The following is a 19,451-nucleotide window of genomic DNA, read 5'->3' on the forward strand; positions in this document are numbered from 1 at the left end:
GAGCCACATCCCCAGCCCCTTATTTTTAATTTTGAGACAGGGTCTTGCTCAGTTGCTTAGTGCCTTATTAGGTTGCCGAGGCTGGCCTCGAACTCCTGGCCTCGAATCCTCCTGCCTCAGTCTCTCAAGTCACTGGGACTACAGTCATGTGGCCACCACACCCAGCTTCAAAGTATAGTATTTTAATCGTACAATTAAATTGAGGGGGAAAAATAAGCCAACTGAAGTAATTTTGGTGAAAAAAACATTGGCTTTTCAGTTCAGCTTTATTTTTTAACCACAATTAGAAGAACTTTATTTCCAACCAAAAAGCATGCCACATAGCCACCATTTTGAATCTTGAGAACAGAATGTAATAGGTGGTGTGTGGGAACTCTCTGTGAATCATGTGGAAAACCAACTTTTTGCTCATCACCCTTGGGCAAAATACTGTTGACATATTAATTATCTTAAAATTTGGATTTCCTTGCAACTTTGTTAATAAATTAAAACGAATAAAAACTATTTTCTTTTTTTGAGACCCCATCTTGTCATGTTGCCTAGATTGGTCTTGAATTCTTGGGCTGAAGTGATCCTCCTACCTCAGCCTCTCTAGTAGCTGGTGCTATAGGCATGTACCGTCATTCTTGGCTGGTTTTTAGTCACTATTATAGTGACTGAAATAGTAAAGAGTTCATTTAAAATTTTTTTTCCTTATAGTTATTATTTTAGAGGTAAATTCAGTATATATTGCCCTTATTCTATCTAGATTACCTGTTGGAGCTATAAGTTATTTATGTCAATTTACTGTTATAAACAGCATCCAGGAATAATTAGCAAAATCATATCCCTAAATAGGAAGAATATATTCCTTTTTTTTACTATTTATTTTTCAGTTTTCGGTGGATACATCTTTATTTTATTTTTATGTGGTGATGAGGATTGAACCCAGTGCCCCACGCATGCCAGGCGAGTGTGTTACCACTTGAGCCACATCCCCAGCCCAAGAATATATTACTTTCTGTAGGTTGGTGATTTACTCCCTTTTTAAAAATTCATTTTTGTGGGATACCAGAAATTGAACCCTGGGAACTTAACCACTGAGCCATATCCCCAGCCCTTTACATTTTTTTTTTTTGAGACAGGATCTCGATAAGTTGCTGAGGCTGGCTTTGAACTTCCAGTTCTCCTGCTTCAGCCTCCCAAGCCACTGGGATTACACTTGTACCACCAGGCCTGGCAGAGTCCCTTGTTTTGTTTTGTTTAATATTATTTTTAGTAATGAATACAACATCTTTATTTATTTTTATGTGGTGCTGAGGATCAACCCAGTGCCTCACATGTGCGAGGCAGGTGCTCCGCCACTGAACTACAACCCCAGCCCAAGTCCCTTATGTTTTTGGTTTTTTTTTAATATTTTAAAATATGTTTTAGTTGTATTTGGACACAATGCCTTTATTTTATTTATTTATTTCTATGTGGTACTGAGGATGAACCCAAGGCCTCGCACATGTTAAGTGAGCGCTCCACCACTGAGCCACAACCCCAACCCCCAAGTCCCTTGTTTTTTAACAGTGAAAGTTTTGATCATTTCAGAGGTAGACAGGTCTGCTTTGTTGTACTCATAAGTTTTTCTGCTGTGTGCTCCTTGTACTACCTATATTCTTTTTTTTTTTTTTTTTTTTTAGAGTGAGAGACAGAGACAGAGAGAGAGAGAGAGAGAGAGAGAGAGAGAATTTTTTAATCTTTATTTTTTAGTTTTCGGCGGGCACAACATCTTTGTTGGTATGTGGTGCTGAGGATCGAACCCAGGCCGCACGCGTTCCAGGCAAGCGCGCTACGGCTTGAGCCACATCCCCAGCCCCTACCTATATTCTTATCACATTTGGTTTTTGTTTTTGTTTTTTGGTACCAGGGAGTGAACCTAGGGGTGCTTAACCACTGAGCCACATCCCCAGTCCTTTTTATTTTCTATTTTGAGACAGCTTCTCTCTAAGAGTTGCTTGGGGCCTTTCCAAATTGCTGAGGCTGGCTTTGAACTTGCGATCCTCCTGCCTCAGCCTCCACAGCTGCTGTAATTACAGGCATGGGCCACCACACTTGGCTCCCATTAGATTTTGACAAGTGTTTATAAAACTTTTTTTTGTTTGTTTTTTTTAAAGAAAGGAACTATACTGAATAGTAGCTTTTTTTTTTTTTTTTTAAAGAGAGAGTGAGAGAGGAGAGAGAGAGAGAGAATTTTTAATATTTATTTTTTAGTTCTCGGTGGACACAACATCTTTGTTGGTATGTGGTGCTGAGGATCGAACCCGGGCCGCACGCATGCCAGGCGAGCGCGCTACCGCTTGAGCCACATCCCCAGCCCTGAATAGTAGCTTTTCCTGGAGAGTTCCAGAACTGCTTTTTCCCCCTCCAAAAGCAGGTAGTTTAAAATGATAAGAAAGGTCCAGGTTTGCTGTATTAATTTACTCTAGGAGATTGGTGAGGAGTCTAGGAGATTGGTGAGAAGAGGAGGTTCTGGGAGATGTGTCTCTTTCTGTTGCCTTTATTTTAATCAGAAGGATTAAGAATTTAAGATGACAGGTTAAATATTTTAATATAGCCCTGAACATTTCATTTCCTATTCATACTTGGGAAAATAAATTTAATTTTTTTTAAGTTTTAATCTAAGTTTTAGAAGAGAAATGTCATTATCATTTTGTATCAGTAGGTTTTTTTTTTTTTTTTTTTTTTTGAGAAAATGACAGCCATCCTCTTGAGTGGTTTTGTAAAAGTGGTGCTAATGTGTATAACTTTAAGTTTTTCTTTTTTCTCCTTCTGCCTTTAACATTTGCTTTTCCTTTCACTGTTGTCAGTCACAACATGCTGCTCTTGAATCTCTCAGCTGGTCTTGACTCGTGAATTTACTTATGCTTTCACTCTTCTTTAATAAATACATTACTTGCAAGCAGTGAATTGAAAACAAGACAAAAAAAAAAAAACGACCATTAGTGATCGGACAGTTTCTTACTTTGTGTTACATTTAACTGTTCTTTTGACAGCCCAGTTTTAAAGCCAGGTTCGTATGGAAATGCTTTCACTCCACTTGCACTGCTTTTGGAAATAGCATACTGCTTCATCTGTCTGTTTATTTTAGTGCATTCATAATATAACACAGTCAGCATAATGTCTCATCTCCACTTAGCCAAATTTTTTTTCTTTAAAAAACAAAACAAAACAACAACAAAACAACAGATGGGAGGGCAACAATTTTTGTCAGCATTAATGCCCAAGCCTTAGTGCCAAATATAGTTATAGCGTTTATCTAGTAATAGATTAAATAATAATTTAATCAATTACAGAACTATAGTCATTCTACTATCCTTATATTCTTTCTAGAGTTTTCAGTTATAAAAATTATGATATGAAATAAAGATTTTATATGCAGGTAAGTTTGTTTCCATGTTAAAACCATAAGGGCCTCTTTACCTTTCCATTTTCTGCTAGTATTACTTATTATTGAGATTTTTATTATTTTTTAATTTTAATTTTTTTGTGGTGCTGGAGGTTGACCTTGTGCATGCTAGGCAAACATTTTACCACTGAGCTATATTCTCAGTGCTTAATTTTTTTTTAAAATAATAAAGTTAGTAAATACTTAGACACACTTAGTACTGGGATAGAAGATGCATTTCCAGGTAATACAGGGTAGAACAGAAGCTGTAACAGGGTTGATTGTTTAATGTGAAAGTCATCTCTTGGGATTATACATACCATATAGTGTTTTCTAATTCTTTAAATTATTAGTAAAAATAATTTCTAGTGCCCTTTTGTGAACCACACTTGTTTTATATGTATGTATAATGTTTTTCTTCCCCCTGTGACTCCAAAAAGCATTTTATCATTTGCATTTGGAACTGGGAAAGAAGCAGTCTAATATGAAATGTTTAGTTATAGTGAGAGATTTGTGATTTTTTTTTTAGATTTGTAAATAGATTTTACATAACGTGGTTATTTCCAAATGGCAATACTAGATTAATATTATAAATTAAATGCATGTTGAACATTTTGTGTATACATATAGGTGTACATACACACATACATACATAGATACATACATGCAGTATAGTGATTGAGCCCAAGGACTTATGCATGCTAGGCCCAGTATTATACCACCAGCTATATCACTAGCCCTGGGTTTATAATTTTTAAGTGTTTTGTTGTTGTTGTTGTTTTTGAATGAGCAGCATCATTTTTTTTTTTTCTGGTACAGTTAGTGGTTGTTTAGTTTTATCTGAGTACTTTATAATAACTGTAAAAAGCAGAGAATTGGACAGAAGGCTGTAGAAGTTTCTGATACCTTGATCCTTTAGGCAAAAGCTGACACTTAATTGTTGTTTCTGGAATCTTTTTATACAGTTTACGTTGAAATACCTTTTCTGATTTCTCCTAGGAAGATGAGACATTATGTATGTTGGTTTTTTTCCCCCTACATGCACTAATGGTTCTTTACTGTTAACTTATTGCTAGGCCTGTTTCATTCTAACATCTTAGCATTTTTGTTAGACTACATGTTGAAATGCATCACTCAGTCTGTGCTTGAGCTCATTTTATTTTTGTTTAATCAATTTAATTTCTTGTTTTACTAACCTCACTGTTTTTTCAGTTTAATATTGGCTGCATGCTAGTTAAATATTTATATTTTATATTATATATATTTAAAACACCAATCAAGTCTAGCCTGGATTTGCTGATTGTTTTTTTCATTTCTACTGGTGGGGTAGTCTTACACTTACAGCTTACTTTGTTTCTTGAAAGCCTGACACATAAACAAAATAACTAAACACAATGTAGATTTTTTTTTTTTTAAAGAAAAATCTTAAAGTTGTGCTGTCTAGGTGGTGGATATGATTGTATAAGTACCTTGATTTTATGCTTTTTAATGTTAGTTTTAAAACTTCATAAATGTATTCTTCCCCCTTTTCCTTCCCCTTTTTAAGTGTTATGTACAAAAGTTGCCCAGCACACTATTCAAAAGGACCCTTACCCAATATGTTCTTCCCATTTAAAATACTAGCCAGCATTTCTTTTACATTAATGTCCCTTTTATTGGGCACATTTACCCTGTTATCAGCACCTTTTTTGCATGCATATATGTAGAATTACCTCTTGCTCATCACCTGTTTAAATGTCACTAGGAAGGGAAGAATATATTATTGGAATATTTTTGGTTTGTCTCTCTGTTCTGTCTGTCAGGATAATATTGGACACCGCTTACTCCAGAAACATGGGTGGAAGCTGGGCCAGGGATTGGGAAAATCTCTTCAGGGTAAGTTTTTTAAATTTACCAAAACAAAGAAAGAAAACAATGTTTCTGATGCAAATCTTTTATCTGAATATATTTGTTGTCTTCTTAAAAAAGTGTTTGGGGTTTTCTTCCCACTTTTCCCCCACTAGAATAGTCCATTTTTTCCTATGATTGTATTATAAGTTTCTGTATATCCTCCACGTGTGCTAGTAATTTGCAGAAGCAAGCTGCTGTGTCATTAAAACTTTCAGGTCAAACATATTGTGTGGGGCTCAACTTGTTCAAAAACAACAACAAAAAATTTTAAATGGAGGTGGTAGATTGGTGAAATAAAAATAATACATAGTATCAGAGTTACACCTGGCTTCAGTATTATAAATAGAATTCAACACAGGGTTTTAACTTTTGTCCTTCCCAAGTCTGTCTGAAGCTTGTGATTACTCTGGCTCTTTAGCTCTGTGATTAGAATCCATGTAGTGGTGAAGATAAAAAATTAACCTACATGAACTAGAATGAAAATTGTAGGGCTTTCTAAGCAGAGAGGTCACTTTTCAGGTTCAGATCAGGCCTGAAAAATGTTTGGATTAAGGTTTCTATTGCATTTAGTTTTCTTTTTAACTCTACTAGTTATTTGAAAACAAAATACTAATATTTCTGCTTTTGAGTTGTTAATTGGAAAAAAATTCACCTGCATTTACTTTTTAGTTCTCTCAGATTTATTAGCTATTGTTTGATACACATGTAATATGGATGCTACCTCAGAAATGAGGGGAATCATTATACTTCTGCATCTGATTATGGAGAGGCTCATTATAGAAAGGATGTTTGGAGTTAGGTATGCTAATGTTGATTTAACTCCTTTGAATTTTGAAAACAGATTTTCACCATTTGAATACAGGAGTGTTATCAGTTAAGCATGTTAAGAGAAGCAAGAGGACAGGGAATGAAACAGGATGTTTCAAACATTAAAACCTTTGCTTTTAAGATTCTACTTCTGTAAATTCTATTCAGTGGTGATCCTTAGGCTCAACAAATATATTTTTATTGAATATTTATTACCAAGTATTAATCTTTTCTTGTGGTGAGAGAGGTTTGATTACCATAACTTGTTTTCCAAGTGGCAGAAAACTCTGCAGACAATACAAAGAATACTCTAACTGTGAATTTGTATGGCATAGACCACAGATTTTATCAGAGTCCAGAAGAGAGATGGAGTAATCAGGAGTGAAATAGAGATGGATTTTTGATAGACTTTGTCCCAGTTATATAGTAGTTGTGTTAGGTTCATTTGAGTGGAGGTGATTGCTTAGAAGAGGGTCAGAAGACTAGATGTGATCTTTTCTTCCAGTTTGAAATATCTCTTCCTAATTGAGGATGCCCAGGAGCTTGTTGATTGCTGCTATCTGTGTTTAGGCACACAAGATGGGGACATGTCATAGAAGTGAGCAGATCTGTTTGAATCCCAGAATTTTTAACGTTGAGAATCAAACACTTTTACCCAAATTGAACAACAAAGTTTTTATAGCTGTCCTATAAATAAGACTCTGGTACACAATAGATTAGAGTACCACTAGAGCCTGGTGGTGGAGTGTGTGTGTGTATTTATTAATTTGTATGTGTATCTTTAAGAAAGGATAGGTAGCTGGGTGTAATAGGCAATGCCTCTAATCTTTAATCCCAGCAATTGAGAACACTGAGGCAGAAGGATCACAAGTTCCAGGCCAGTCTCCGCAACTTTCTGAGACCCTGTTTCAAAAAAAAGAAGGGAAGGAAGGAAGAAAGAAAGAAAAAAACTGGAGATGTAGCTCCGTGGTAAAGTGCTCCTGGGTTCAAAATAAACAGATCAAAAAAAAAAAAAAGATGGGTAAATTGATAGATGATCCAAAATAATAATTATTATTTAAGAACTCCTTTGAATTTTGGTTCTCTTTTAACTTTGAGCACCTTGAAAAGAGAAATTAGGCTTTATTTGTATTTTCTGTCTCCTTAGTAATGGGCATATGGTAAGCACTTAATAGCTCATACATCTATTCATTTAAAATGTAAAGGAACACTTTATATTTTGAAGCCTTTTGGAAAAAACTTCCTCCTTTTTAATTATGGTAAAAAACACATGAAGTCTGCCACCTTACTCATTTTTCTTTTCTTTTTTTTTGACTCTGGGAACTGAACCCCAGGACCTTGTTCTACCATTGAGCTGCACCACCATCCCTATAGCTTAACCATTTTCAAATATATAGGTTAGTGTTAAGTATATTCATATTGTTTTGTGAAGCTTATTTAAATGGTTAGTACATGTCTTTATCCTTGGGAAAGAATGTTTCCAATATTAAGGGCAGAGTTTGTTTTGTAAATAAATTTTTACTTCCCAGTGTCAGATTTAACACTATCAGGTCTTATACTGTTTCTTTCACATAGCTGTTTCTGTAATTCATACATGATTTAACCTAGAACATAACCACATTTATGGCATTTAGGTATTTTATGACATCTTCCTCCGCAAAAAAAAACTTTGCTATAAATACCCACTGAAGAAAGCCCTGTAACTATAGAGAAAATGATAATGCTTCCTTGGTAATTTCTAGACTGATCACTGTATGTGGTTCAAGCTTTGTAAGTTTGTGTGTGTGTTTGTGCACACGTGAGCACACTCACATGCTGGGGTTGAATCTAGGGCCTCATGCATGCCAAGAAAGTGCTGTATCACTGAGCTACATCCCCAACCCACTTTGTAAGTTCTTTATTTTCACTAGATTATTGTCAACTTTGAATTCTTTTTATTTGAAACTCTTAACATGTTTAACATGCAACCATCCACTGAAATTTAAACCTGGTCTCATTAGGCTTCTTTGTCAAGTTTAAAAATTATTTTGACTTTTACAAGACTTTTACAGTGTTAGTCCTTGGGGCTCCAGTGTAGCTATCTTGTCACTGGATAGAGTGGGGAATAATAAAGCATGTTAACTTTGGAATGAAGTTTCTTGTGTCAGGATATAAATTGCACTGGGTTTATTTTTGTATTTGAATTTTCATATTTAACTACTTTTGTTCTCCCTTTGTATTTATTAAAATAATTGAAAAGTTTTTTGGAAAAAGAACTTTTATTATATATCATAGATGATAGTATTAAAAGATAAAAGTTATGTATAAAAATATGTTGACAAGGTATCATCTGAAGGAAATAACACAAAGAAAACTGTGTTAATGAGAAATATTATGGACAGTTGCTTATTGTAGAGGTAGAAGGATGTTTTTAATTGGAAATGAAGCAATAGTGAATGATAGTTGTATTTTGTACCAGTTGAACTGGATTCGGTTCTGGAAATTGTTTTAAACCTTTGAAATGCAGCTTTGAAATGTAATGGAATGTAGCTCAAAAATCTTTATTTTGTTGTGAGATAAGTTTAGTCTGTAGGTGTAATTCAGAAATGGTGCCCAAACTTCCTTTGTTGTGTTATTGCTAAGATCTTTTTGATGATTTGACTGATTCTTTGATCATAAACAAAAGTTCAGCTCTTGGGAAAAAATGAGTGAGGTCTGATACTATTTTCATTATTTAGCCTTTCTAAGGGGTTCAGTCAATACATTTAGATAACCAATAAATATACTGAGCTAATAAAATGTTTTAGTTTTGCTGGCTGTGAGTAATATAAGGCATGGATAAAGTAGATAAGATGGGGTTCCCGCCCCTCATTTTCTAGGGCCCCAAGATTTGCCCTTTTAAAAAAATACATTTTTTTAGTTGGACACAATATCATCTTATTTTATTTATTTATTTTATGTGGTGCTGAGGATCGAACCCAGGGCCTACACGTGCTAGGTGAGCGCTCTACCACTGAACCATAACCCCAGCCCCAAGACTTGCCTTTTTAACATGTGTAGGTCTTGGAAGGATTCTTCAAGCAAAGAACCATGTTTTATAATTCTGTGGATTCGTGTCATGTGTAGAATTAAGCATGTGATCAGTCTGAATTTTTGATGGACATATTGCTTCAAGCTCCTTGAGTAAGGATTCTCATTTATTTTGTGTAAAAATAATTGATAACAAGGTATAAAGGCAGTATGATAACGACATTTGGAAACATAAGATCTGGGTTTGAGTTTTGTGCTGTGTTGCCATTTCCTTTAAGTAAAGGGAAAAGCCATCATCAATGGATTATTCCCCTCAGTGATAAATGGAAATTAACTCTGCCCATCTTTTCTTAGTCATGGTTATGAGGATGCAGTAAATTAATGTAAGTGAAATCACTTTATGAAAACTGTAAGATACTATGTAAATGCTTACTGTTACCATCTCTATTGTATAGAGCATATTTAGATTTGGATATTTTTTCCTCCTAGTATTTGAACCCAGGGCCTTATTCATGCTAGGCATGTATTCTACCACTGAGCTACATCCTCAGCCCTTTTTATTTCATTTTGAGACAATGTTTTACTAAGTTGCCTAAGTTGGCCTTGAACTTTCATTCTTCCTGCTCCAACTTCCTGGGTAGCTGGGATCATATGTGTGCACCACTATGTCCTGCCATATTTAAGTATTTTAAGTGAATTAGAGAAAATCCATTTTTAAGTCTTAATCAGAACTAAATGTATAAAAATCATAAATAGAGATACTTGTGTCTTCTGTTCTCTGTTTCCCAGACTTAACAACAGTAATAATTAATATACATTATATTGTTAGATATTTGACTATAGGATCTGTGCTTTTAATGTTGTATAGGTTTTAGGGCTCCTAAATCCCTTATCAGCTCCTGTCATGCTGAGTCCGAGGAGCTCACTAGTCATCTCTGCTTTTGAAACTCTGATTTACATCTAAAAAGAACCTCAATCACTTAACAGTATTGTTGGGACAACTGGATAACAATCTAGAGAAAAAGTCATATTCTCATTGTCATACTTTACCCCAAATTAGATTTTAGGAGAATAAAAATTTGTGCACTACTTGGGCTTGAACCCAGGATCTTGTACATGCTAGGCAAGTGGTATACCATTTGAGCTATGCCCCCAGCCTCAGACGCAGAAAAGATTTTAAAAAGTAAAATCATAAAATTATTAGGATGGCTCAATGGGAGAAATATTATTTTTAAAATAATATTTGAGTAAAGAATACTTTTCTAAATTTAACCTAAAACATAGAAAAAGATAACAGAGCTGAGTGTAGTGCTGTAATCCCAGCACTGCACTCAGCTCTTTTATATTTATCTGTTATGTTACAGAGCTGTAATCCCAAATACTTGGAAGACTAAAGCAGGAGGATCATAATGTCAAGGCTAGCCTTATTATCAATTTAGCAAGACCCTATCTCAAAATAGAAAATAAAAATGGCTGAGAATGTATGGGGCTCAGTAGTTAAGCTCTCCAGGGTTCAATACCCAGTACCCACCTCCACCAAATGGATGAGATATTTGGCTATACTTCATCATAAATAAAGCCTAAAAACAAATAAACTTGGGGAACTATCTGTAATATTTCAGTATAGACATAGGACAAATTTCTTTTATGTATTTATTAGTATGAAAGATTAATTATCTAAATTGAAAAGGGGAAATAAAAACACTGTATATAGAAAAGCCATGAAGATGACTTTTAAACATAAAAATACCCTCAACCTCCTCCCACCCCCGCCCCGCCCTGACCTTGCCCCATCTCTCAGGTACTGGGAATTGAACTTGGGAGCACTGAGCCACAATCTCTGCCCTAGTTTGTATTTTATTTAAAGACAGGGTCTCACTGAGTTGCTTAGCACCTCACTTTTGCTGAAGCTGGCTTTGAATTCATGATCGTCCTGCTTCAGCCTCCCAAGTCACTCGGATTACAGGTGTGCACGATGCACCTGGCCCTCAAACCCTTCTCTTAATAAGAGCTGTGTGTATTAAACTATGAGACACCATGTTTTACTTGGACTAAAAAAGGCAAAAAAAAAAAAAACCTAATTAGGTTATGGAAAAACAGCTAATTGCATTATAACCATGAGAATATAAATTGGCAAAACCATTACTGAGAACAGTTTGGATGGCTTAAAGGTTAACAAGCAGCGGGGAGGAAAAAAGTTTTAGGTTGGGCGTGGTGGCACATGCCTGTAAACCCAGTGACTCGGGAGGCTGAGGCAGGAGAACAGTGAGTTCAAAACCAGCCTCAGCAAAAGCCAGGTGCTAAGCAACTTAGAGAGACACTGTCTCTAATAAAAAATACAAAATGTCTAGGGATGTGGCTCAGTGGTTGAGTGCCTCTGAATTTAATCCCTGGTACCGCCCCCTGCAAAAAAAAAGAAAAAAATTAGAATGCAGGTATCCTTGAATCCAGTAATTCTATTTATAACCATCTAAATGAATATATTCTGTACTGTACAAAATAACATATGATTGAGGTTATTCATATCACTGATTATAGTAACGAAAGATTAGAAACAGTCTACCATATTTTATTGATACTAAGATTTTCCCCATATTTTAATAAAACTAAAATCAGATGCATTTTGTTAATGATGTTATAGTTACAATCAGCACCTTTTTAATTTCTTTTTAGGGGCACATAAAATGTTTTATGATTATTGGCATTTTAGATTTGAAGAAATAGAATAATAAAATGGTATAAAGGGAAACCATATGGGTTTAAAAAGATTGGAGTAATTTAGTACATACTAAATATGTATAGAATAATTTCCAAGATAGCATTGAGAGGAAAAGCAAGGTACAGAACAGTGCATAATATGGTAAACTACCATATGTGTTAAATGATCATAGATATTTAAATGCACTCTCTATATGAAAGTTTTACTTGAGAACCTGTTGCCCATTATGTTCTGAATTTATGTAATTATGTTTTTTGTTTTTTTTTTAACATTACTGGGGATCAAACCCAGGGCCTCATGCATGCTTGCTAAGCAAGTGCTCTACCACTGAGCCATATTTTCAGCCCATTCCATTATTTTAAATGAATTACACACCAATCCCCAAATTTAACTATTTTCTGAAACACAGGAAACTGTCTCTTCATGAAGTTTTAAAGCTCATTATGATTTAAAGCTGAGTACAGTGGTGCATACCTATAGATCAGCCACTCAGGGGGCTGAGACAAGAAAATCTCTTGAGCCCAGGAGTTTGAGGCCAGATTGGGCAATATAGCACGACCCTGTCTCAAAAACAAAATTTAAAAGTGTATTAAAAATTAATTGGGATATAAAATGCTTTTTAAAACATTTTTTTTATTGGGATCATAAGTATTCGGAAACTGGAGATTGGGTCCAGAACTTTACTCATGTTAGGCAAGCACTTTAACACTGAACCACATCCCAAGTCCAGAATATAAGATACTTAAACTTATTTCTGTCTGATTACCAAATAGTTTATATGGTTTTTAATACACAATTAATTTCTGAGCAGTAGCATGTACATCTCTTTTGTTTGTACTGAAGTAGCTTTTCCAAAGTTCTTGTTTATTTGGAATGTGTTGCCAGACTTTTCTTGCATCTTTTTCTGAATTGTATTATTTTAATTCATTTTATTTTTTTATTTTTTATTTTTTTTTTAAAGAGTAAGAGAGAAGGAGAGAGAGAGAGAATTTTAATGTTTATTTCTTTTAGTATTTGGCGGACACAACATCTTTGTATGTGGTGCTGAGGATCGAACCCAGGCCGCACGCATGCCAGGCGAGCGCGCTACCGCTTGAGCCACATCCCCAGCCCCTTAATTCATTTTAAACATAAAAAATTTACTATCTAAAATCATTGGTTGAGCCAGGTGTGGTAGCATACATATTCTTATAATCCCAGCAATTTGGGAGACTGAGCCAGGCACCATGGCACACACCTGTAATCCCAGTGGTCCAGGAGGCAGAGGCAGGAGGATCAGGAGTTCAAAGGCAGTCTCAGCAATTTAGCAAGCCACTAAGCAACTCAGTGAGACCCTGACTGTAAATAAAATACAAAAAATCAAAAATGGTGGGATGGGGATATGGCTCAGTAGTTGAGTGTCCTTGGGTTCAATCCCCAGTACCCCCCAAAATAAATAAATTTTTAAAAATGGGAGACTGAGTCAGGGGGATCACAAATTCGAGGCCAGCCTGAGTAATTTAGGGAGAATCTGTCTCAAAAACAAACAAAAAAGAACTTGCTTAGACTCACAAATCCAGTAGATGATCTACAAACCAGGCATGTGATGTTGTACTCCAAAGCTTATGCTTCAGGTAGCTGCACTCTTGGCTGCAGTCATTGGCTGGCTGAAAAATATGTTGAGAGAACATTCTTATATATATATATATATATATATATATATATATATATTTTAGTTGTAGGTAGATACAGTATTTTTATTTTATTTATTTATTTTTATGTGGTGCTGAGGATCAAACCCAGTGCCTCACACTTTCAGGGCAGGCGCCACTGAGCCACAACCCCAGCCCCAAGAGAGAACATCTTAATAGTTTGGGCATTAAAACTGAGGCATTCTTTTTTTTGAGAGAGAGAGAGAATTTTTAATATTTTTCAGTTTTCGGCAGACACAACATCTTTATTTGTATGTGGTGCTGAGGATCAAACCCAGGCTGCACACATGCCAGGCGAACACGCTACCGCTTGAGCCACATCCCCAGCCCCAAACTGAGGCATTCTAACATGAAAAATTAAAAGGGTTAATTCTGTGGAATTATATTTGTATTTACTTGATCATGCCAGGAAAAAGTTTTGTAAAGGCAGACTCAGTGAAGGGGAACTGAATTGCTTTTTACTGTAAGTTTTTAAATGTCATGTACTTGTATTTACTGTTCAGAACAATATATAAAATTGTCTTAGGGAAGACCTAGAGTAGAAAATATCAAAGCAGAGTAGAATTGGGGGTGTTTCTTTGGTTTTATGTATGTATACTCCCTTCCTTCTCTAGTTCTTAGGGAATAAATGGTGAAAGTAGTAGGTAAGGCCAACATTAGTGTTCATACTACATTTTATTACCAAAGGAAAACAAAACTTCAGTACAATAGAATAGAAATATGTAGTGTTATAGTTTAGACTTTGTCATGACATTGGAATGTTGATTTCTAAAACTTCACTAACTTGGGGATAGGGGTATGTAGTCTGTGGTAGAGTACTTAACTAGCATGTGTGAGACCTTGGGTTTGATCTCTAGCACCACATACACACATGTACAACAACAACAACCACAACAACCAAAAAGCAAACAAAACTTCACTGACTTCTTTTCAAAATTTTTATTTATTATTAATTTGTTTGTTTGTTGTTTTGTAGTGCTGGGATCAAAACCAGGGCCTTCACACAAAGGGCAAGTGTTCAACCAGGCTGAGCTATAAACCCAGCCCTTTTTATTTTATTTTGAGACAGGGTCTTACTAAATTGCTCAGGCTGGCCCCAAATTTGGGATCCTCCTGCCTCAGTCTCCCATGTAGCTGGAATTATTGGCATATGCCACGGCACCCAGCTTGCTTGCTTATTTATTTATTTGATACCAGGGATTGAACTCAGGGCACTCACCCACTGAGCCACATCCCCAGTCCCATTTTGTAGTTTTATTTAGAAACAGGGTCTCACTGTTTTGCTTAGCGCCTCACTGGCTGGCTTTGAACTCGCTGCCTCCCAAGCTGCTAGGATTATAGGCATGTGCCATTGCGCCCAGCTATTTATTTTTTGAGCAGTGCTGGATATTAAACCCAGGACCTCACACATGTTAGGCAAGTGTTCTACCACTGAACTGTATCCCCAGCTTCACAAACTTAGGAAAAAAAAAATTGTTTGTGAAAAAATAGTTTTCTTTTAATATTACAGTGACGTAGATAACATTTTTCTGGATAGAGCCTTTGCATAAAGAAAAGTTGGCCTTTTACTGTATTTTCCTTTTGAAATTTGTGTTTGCTTTTGGGGAAAAAAAGTGCACATTATGGACCAAATATTGATCTAGAATCTAGATGATTCTTATTTTCCCATTTAATGAAATAGATATTAATATGCTTATTTTGTAAAGTGAAACAGTTTTGGAAATATCATGTAGCTACTGAGTCTCTGCCATTCAGTTTTAAGTCTGACTTTGAAATCAATGTTATTTTTATGCCTTTTCCTTTCTCAGAAAGATCTAATACTGAGAATGAGTGGATTGGGGGAGAACAACAAATGTAGGTCCCAGAACTGCAATATGGATTGTCAGAAAGGCATACTTATACAGAACTCATCTAGTCCAGGGAGTGTGTAGCTAAGTTATAATAGCCTCTATTCCTTTCTGAAGGCAAGCATAATTTTAGTAGTTCACAATCAGATTTAGTGAAGTGTATGGGTTGTGAGAAAGCCTTTGATATTCTAAGTGGAATTTAATTAATATAATATAAATAAAAGAGATGAAGTCCAGGTTGTTAATAAAATTAGAATTGGCAGTCTACAGTAAGTTTGAGTTTAGGGCTTAAACAGAAAGGGATTGGGGCCAGGTGAGGTGGCACACGCTTCCTATCGACTTGGGAGGCTGAGGCAGGAGGATTGTGAGTTCAAAGCTAGCCTCAGCAACTTAGCAAGACCTTCTCTCAAAATATAAAAGGGACTGGGATGTGGTTCAGTGGTTAAGTTAAAAAATATTAAATTCATGGCAAAGTAATCAGAAAACACAAGCATTTCAAATGAAGATTAGAACAGATTTATTGTTTTAGTAATACCTATTTTTAGAAAAGAGTGAATCAGTTAAAAGAAGTAAATTGGACATTATTAAGATAGAGTAATTACTTTGAAGAGACAGTCACTGGTAAGAAATTAAATAGGTTGCATATTTATTTTAGAAAAAAAAAAAGGAGGAAAGTCTTAATAGTAAATTCCAGAAGGGCTCAAAAGAAGGAATGAGGGCTGGGGATGTGGCTCAAGCGGTAGCGCGCTTGCCTGGCATGCGTGCGGCCCAGGTTCGATCCTCAGCACCACATACAAACAAAGATGTTGTGTCCGCCGAAAACTGAAAAGTAAATATTAAAAAATTCTCTCTCTCTCTCCCTCTCTCTGTTAAAAAAAAATGAAAAAATAAAGAGGAAATCCATGTGAAAAGTTAAATAATAAATATTTTAAAAAAAAAGAAGGAATGATTAGAAAAGCTCTTTATTATACCAACCAGACATTTGTTGTGGAAGTAAAATACTATCTAGTCAAAGTATGTTTGAGGATGAAGATGGGTGATTTAAAGAGGTCTGGGTATGAGCTGATAAAGATTTAGAATAGGGTGATACCAATAGAAATGCAAAGAAGGTGTAGATATTAAGGAGGATAAAAACAAATCAGCTATGAAGCACAGTGTGTAGTCAGTTCATGCTTGTGTCTGAATAGCAAGCCCCTGTTCACTGAGTTTTTATTGTTAATCCTTTAGCATAGCTAACTTTTGGTAAGCATTTACCAAGTGCTTAACCATGGATTTTCTCACTTAAATTTTATTTGAAGTAGACATAATTTCCATTTTACAGATGAGGAAATTGACATTCTGAGCAATAATTTGCTCAACAGCTTGTAACAGGTAAGTGGTGTGATCAAGGTGTTAAAACCTATGCTTTTAATCAATATGCTATCATAAACCTAAACTGTAGGTAGGTACAGGCTCACTACAGTCTCCTGAACAGATATGAAGTGGTGAGAAATGCCAGTATTGTACTACAGAATTAAATATATGGTAGCCATTCTGCCCAAAAATAAATAGATTAATGAAGCTGAGTGCAGTTGTACATGAAGCTGAGTGCAGTTGTACATGATTATAGACCCAGGAGGCTGAGGCAGTAACATCTCAAGTTTAAGGCCAGTTATCTCAAAACAAAATCTTAAAAAGGGGCTAGGGCTGTAGCTTAGTGGTAAAGCACCTCTGGGTTCAATTTCCAGTATCACAAAAAATAAAAAAATTGGAGATGACTCTAAATGTTACATATTTTATAGGCCACTTAAGGAGGTCCCATGTTTATTTTTCATGATGACTATGAATTCACTCGAAACTTGATGTTAAATGAATGGTAAGAACCTTGGCCAAATTTTTAGGGATGGTAATTGGTTTCTAGAAAAAAAGCAAATACTGGGCCAGGGATATAGCTCGGTGGTTAGACTACTTGGCTCGCATGTATATGGCCCATGGGTTCAATCCCCAGCTTTTTCCTATTTGGTCTTCTCTAATACTTGAATCTTGTGGGATTTTTAATATTTCATATTATATGAATTTTATTTATTTGTCTCTTTTATCCTCACTGGACTCTTAAGATCCTAAAGAATGATAATTACTATGTTTGTGTTTTCTCATTACGTTCATGTTTTTTATTTCTGCATGTTTATTGAATTCATAGAATATACCAGATCTGTACTGAGTGTTCAAGATGATTAAGATATAACCTCTATCTGCTTACATTTAAAAGGAAGATAAATGTAACAAATAAATACAATATATATTCAGTATAATGAATAACATAATGGTTAAGTTAAAGACATGCAGTAGGTGGCCTATGCCTGTAATCAAAGCATCTCAGGAGGTTGAGACAGGAAGATCAAAAGTTTGAGACCCATCTCAGCAACTCAGCAAGGCCCTGTCTCAAAATAAAAAATTAAAAGGACTGGGGATGTAACTCAGTGATCGAGTGCCCCTGGATTCAATCCCCAGTACTGAGGGGGCGGGCGGGCGGGAGGGAATATCAAACAATTTAACTTGGAATTTCATTTTATTTCTCTAATGATATAACCTGTGGGAAAATATCAGATTGTGAGGATGACGAAGCAAGCAACGGTTTCATATCTAAATAATTATCTACAGATTTTTCTGTGAACTCATTTGAAATATGCTTATTAGTAGATGTATGTATATGTTGGTGGAATCTCTTCATTCTTCAATAACTTGTTATTTTAAAGTAGATCGAAATGTGAAGATGATAATGCAAAGTAAAAAGTTTCTTATAAGAGACCAACTTCATTAAAAAAAATTGCTGGGCATAGTAGCACACATCTATAATCCCAGTGACTCTGGAGGCTGAGGCAAGAGGATCACAAGTTTGAGGCCAGCCTCAGCAATTTGGCCAGACCCTGTCTTAAAATAAAAAGAGCTGGCCACACATGCCCCCTCCTTTCCAGCCTTGCCCTCTGACCCTGAAGCCTCCAGGATGTTGTTGCCCAAGAAGAATCGGATTGCCATTTATGAACTTTTTTTAAGGAGGGAATGATGATAGCCAAGAAGGATGTCTACATGCCCAAGCACCTGGAACTGGCAGATGAGAACGAGCCCAACCTTCATGTTTTGAAGGCCATGCAGTCTTCAAGTCTTGAGGCTTTGTGAAGGAACAGTTTGCCTGGAGACATTTCTACTGGTACCTTGTCAATGAGGGCATCCATATCTCTGCAGTTAACTCTTTTTGCTGCCTGAGATTGTATCTGCCATTCTACGTCATAGCTGACCAGAGACTGGTAGGCTTTGCCCCAAAGGTCTGGAGGGCAAGCAGCCTGCAAGACTCACGAGAGGGGAGGCCAACAGAGATACCCATAGACAGAGTGCTGTGCCCTCTGGTGCCAATAAGAAAGCTGGGGTGGGGTCAGCAACTGAATTCCAGTTTAGAGGCGGATGGGGTTGTGGACATGGTCATCTACCTCAGTGAAGTTGAAGGGGATTATTTTATGCTGGATAAACTTGTAGAGGGGCGAGGAGAGCTGGGGTTGTAGTTCAGAGGTAGAGTGCCCCTGCGTTCAACTCCCATTACTGCCCCCCCCCAAAAAAAAGCAAGCTTAAAAAGGAGTTTATTTAAAAATTACCACCAAAATCAAAATAATGGGACACATATGCCTAGAAAACAGAACAAAACAATATCTTTCATGTATAAATGTAGTTTCATTAGTTTTAACTCCTATCTTTCTGCTCCTAGTAAACCTTCTACAACCTATAAAGGAGGTAGCTACCAAATGGGAGTTAACAGGAAAAAATCCAGTGGAAGCTTAGAAGGAGGGAGCAAAGAATGTAGACCTTGAAGTAAGAATTGGGGCCAGGGTTATTATATATGCAGTTGATGCCAACTAAGACTATAGGAAGTAGTGTGAGATATGCTATGATTGGAGAGGAGTCATTGCCATTCAGCTCTTGCTGATGCCACATAGAAGTGTCTCAATGTCAGATCTTCTGAATATTTTAAAGAAATCAGAAATCCTGATGGCTGTGAAACTTCCTAGTTGATAAATGTTGACCCGAAGTTTAAAATGATGTAAGTG

General features: G+C 36.0%; 1 protein-coding gene and 1 pseudogene across 12 annotated transcripts in view; both read left to right on the forward strand.

The window, feature by feature from the left end:
- The window catches only part of GPATCH8 (G-patch domain containing 8), a 95,523-nt gene that overhangs the window by 32,252 nt on the left and 43,820 nt on the right, over window positions 1-19,451 (forward strand). For 8 of the 11 annotated variants that reach the window (XM_081273002.1, XM_081273000.1, XM_081273003.1 and 5 more), the window contains 2 exons: window positions 3,021-3,037; window positions 5,215-5,287. Coding sequence is in view for 1 of the 11 variants with exons in the window: in XM_081272995.1 (XP_081129121.1) it covers window positions 5,215-5,287 (73 nt within the window). In the remaining 10 variants the exon portion in view is untranslated. The remainder of the gene's footprint in view (window positions 1-3,020; window positions 3,038-5,214; window positions 5,288-19,451) is intronic. The other 3 variants (XM_081272995.1, XM_081273004.1, XM_081273005.1) reach the window with 1 other exon arrangement.
- On the forward strand, window positions 10,530-18,953 carry LOC308637022 (small ribosomal subunit protein eS10-like; annotated as a pseudogene). The gene has a single exon. The product of its transcript is annotated as a small ribosomal subunit protein eS10-like (transcript).

This window comes from Spermophilus citellus (assembly GCF_964194105.1).
Source record: "Spermophilus citellus genome assembly, chromosome: 17".
Taxonomy (NCBI): domain Eukaryota; kingdom Metazoa; phylum Chordata; class Mammalia; order Rodentia; family Sciuridae; genus Spermophilus; species Spermophilus citellus.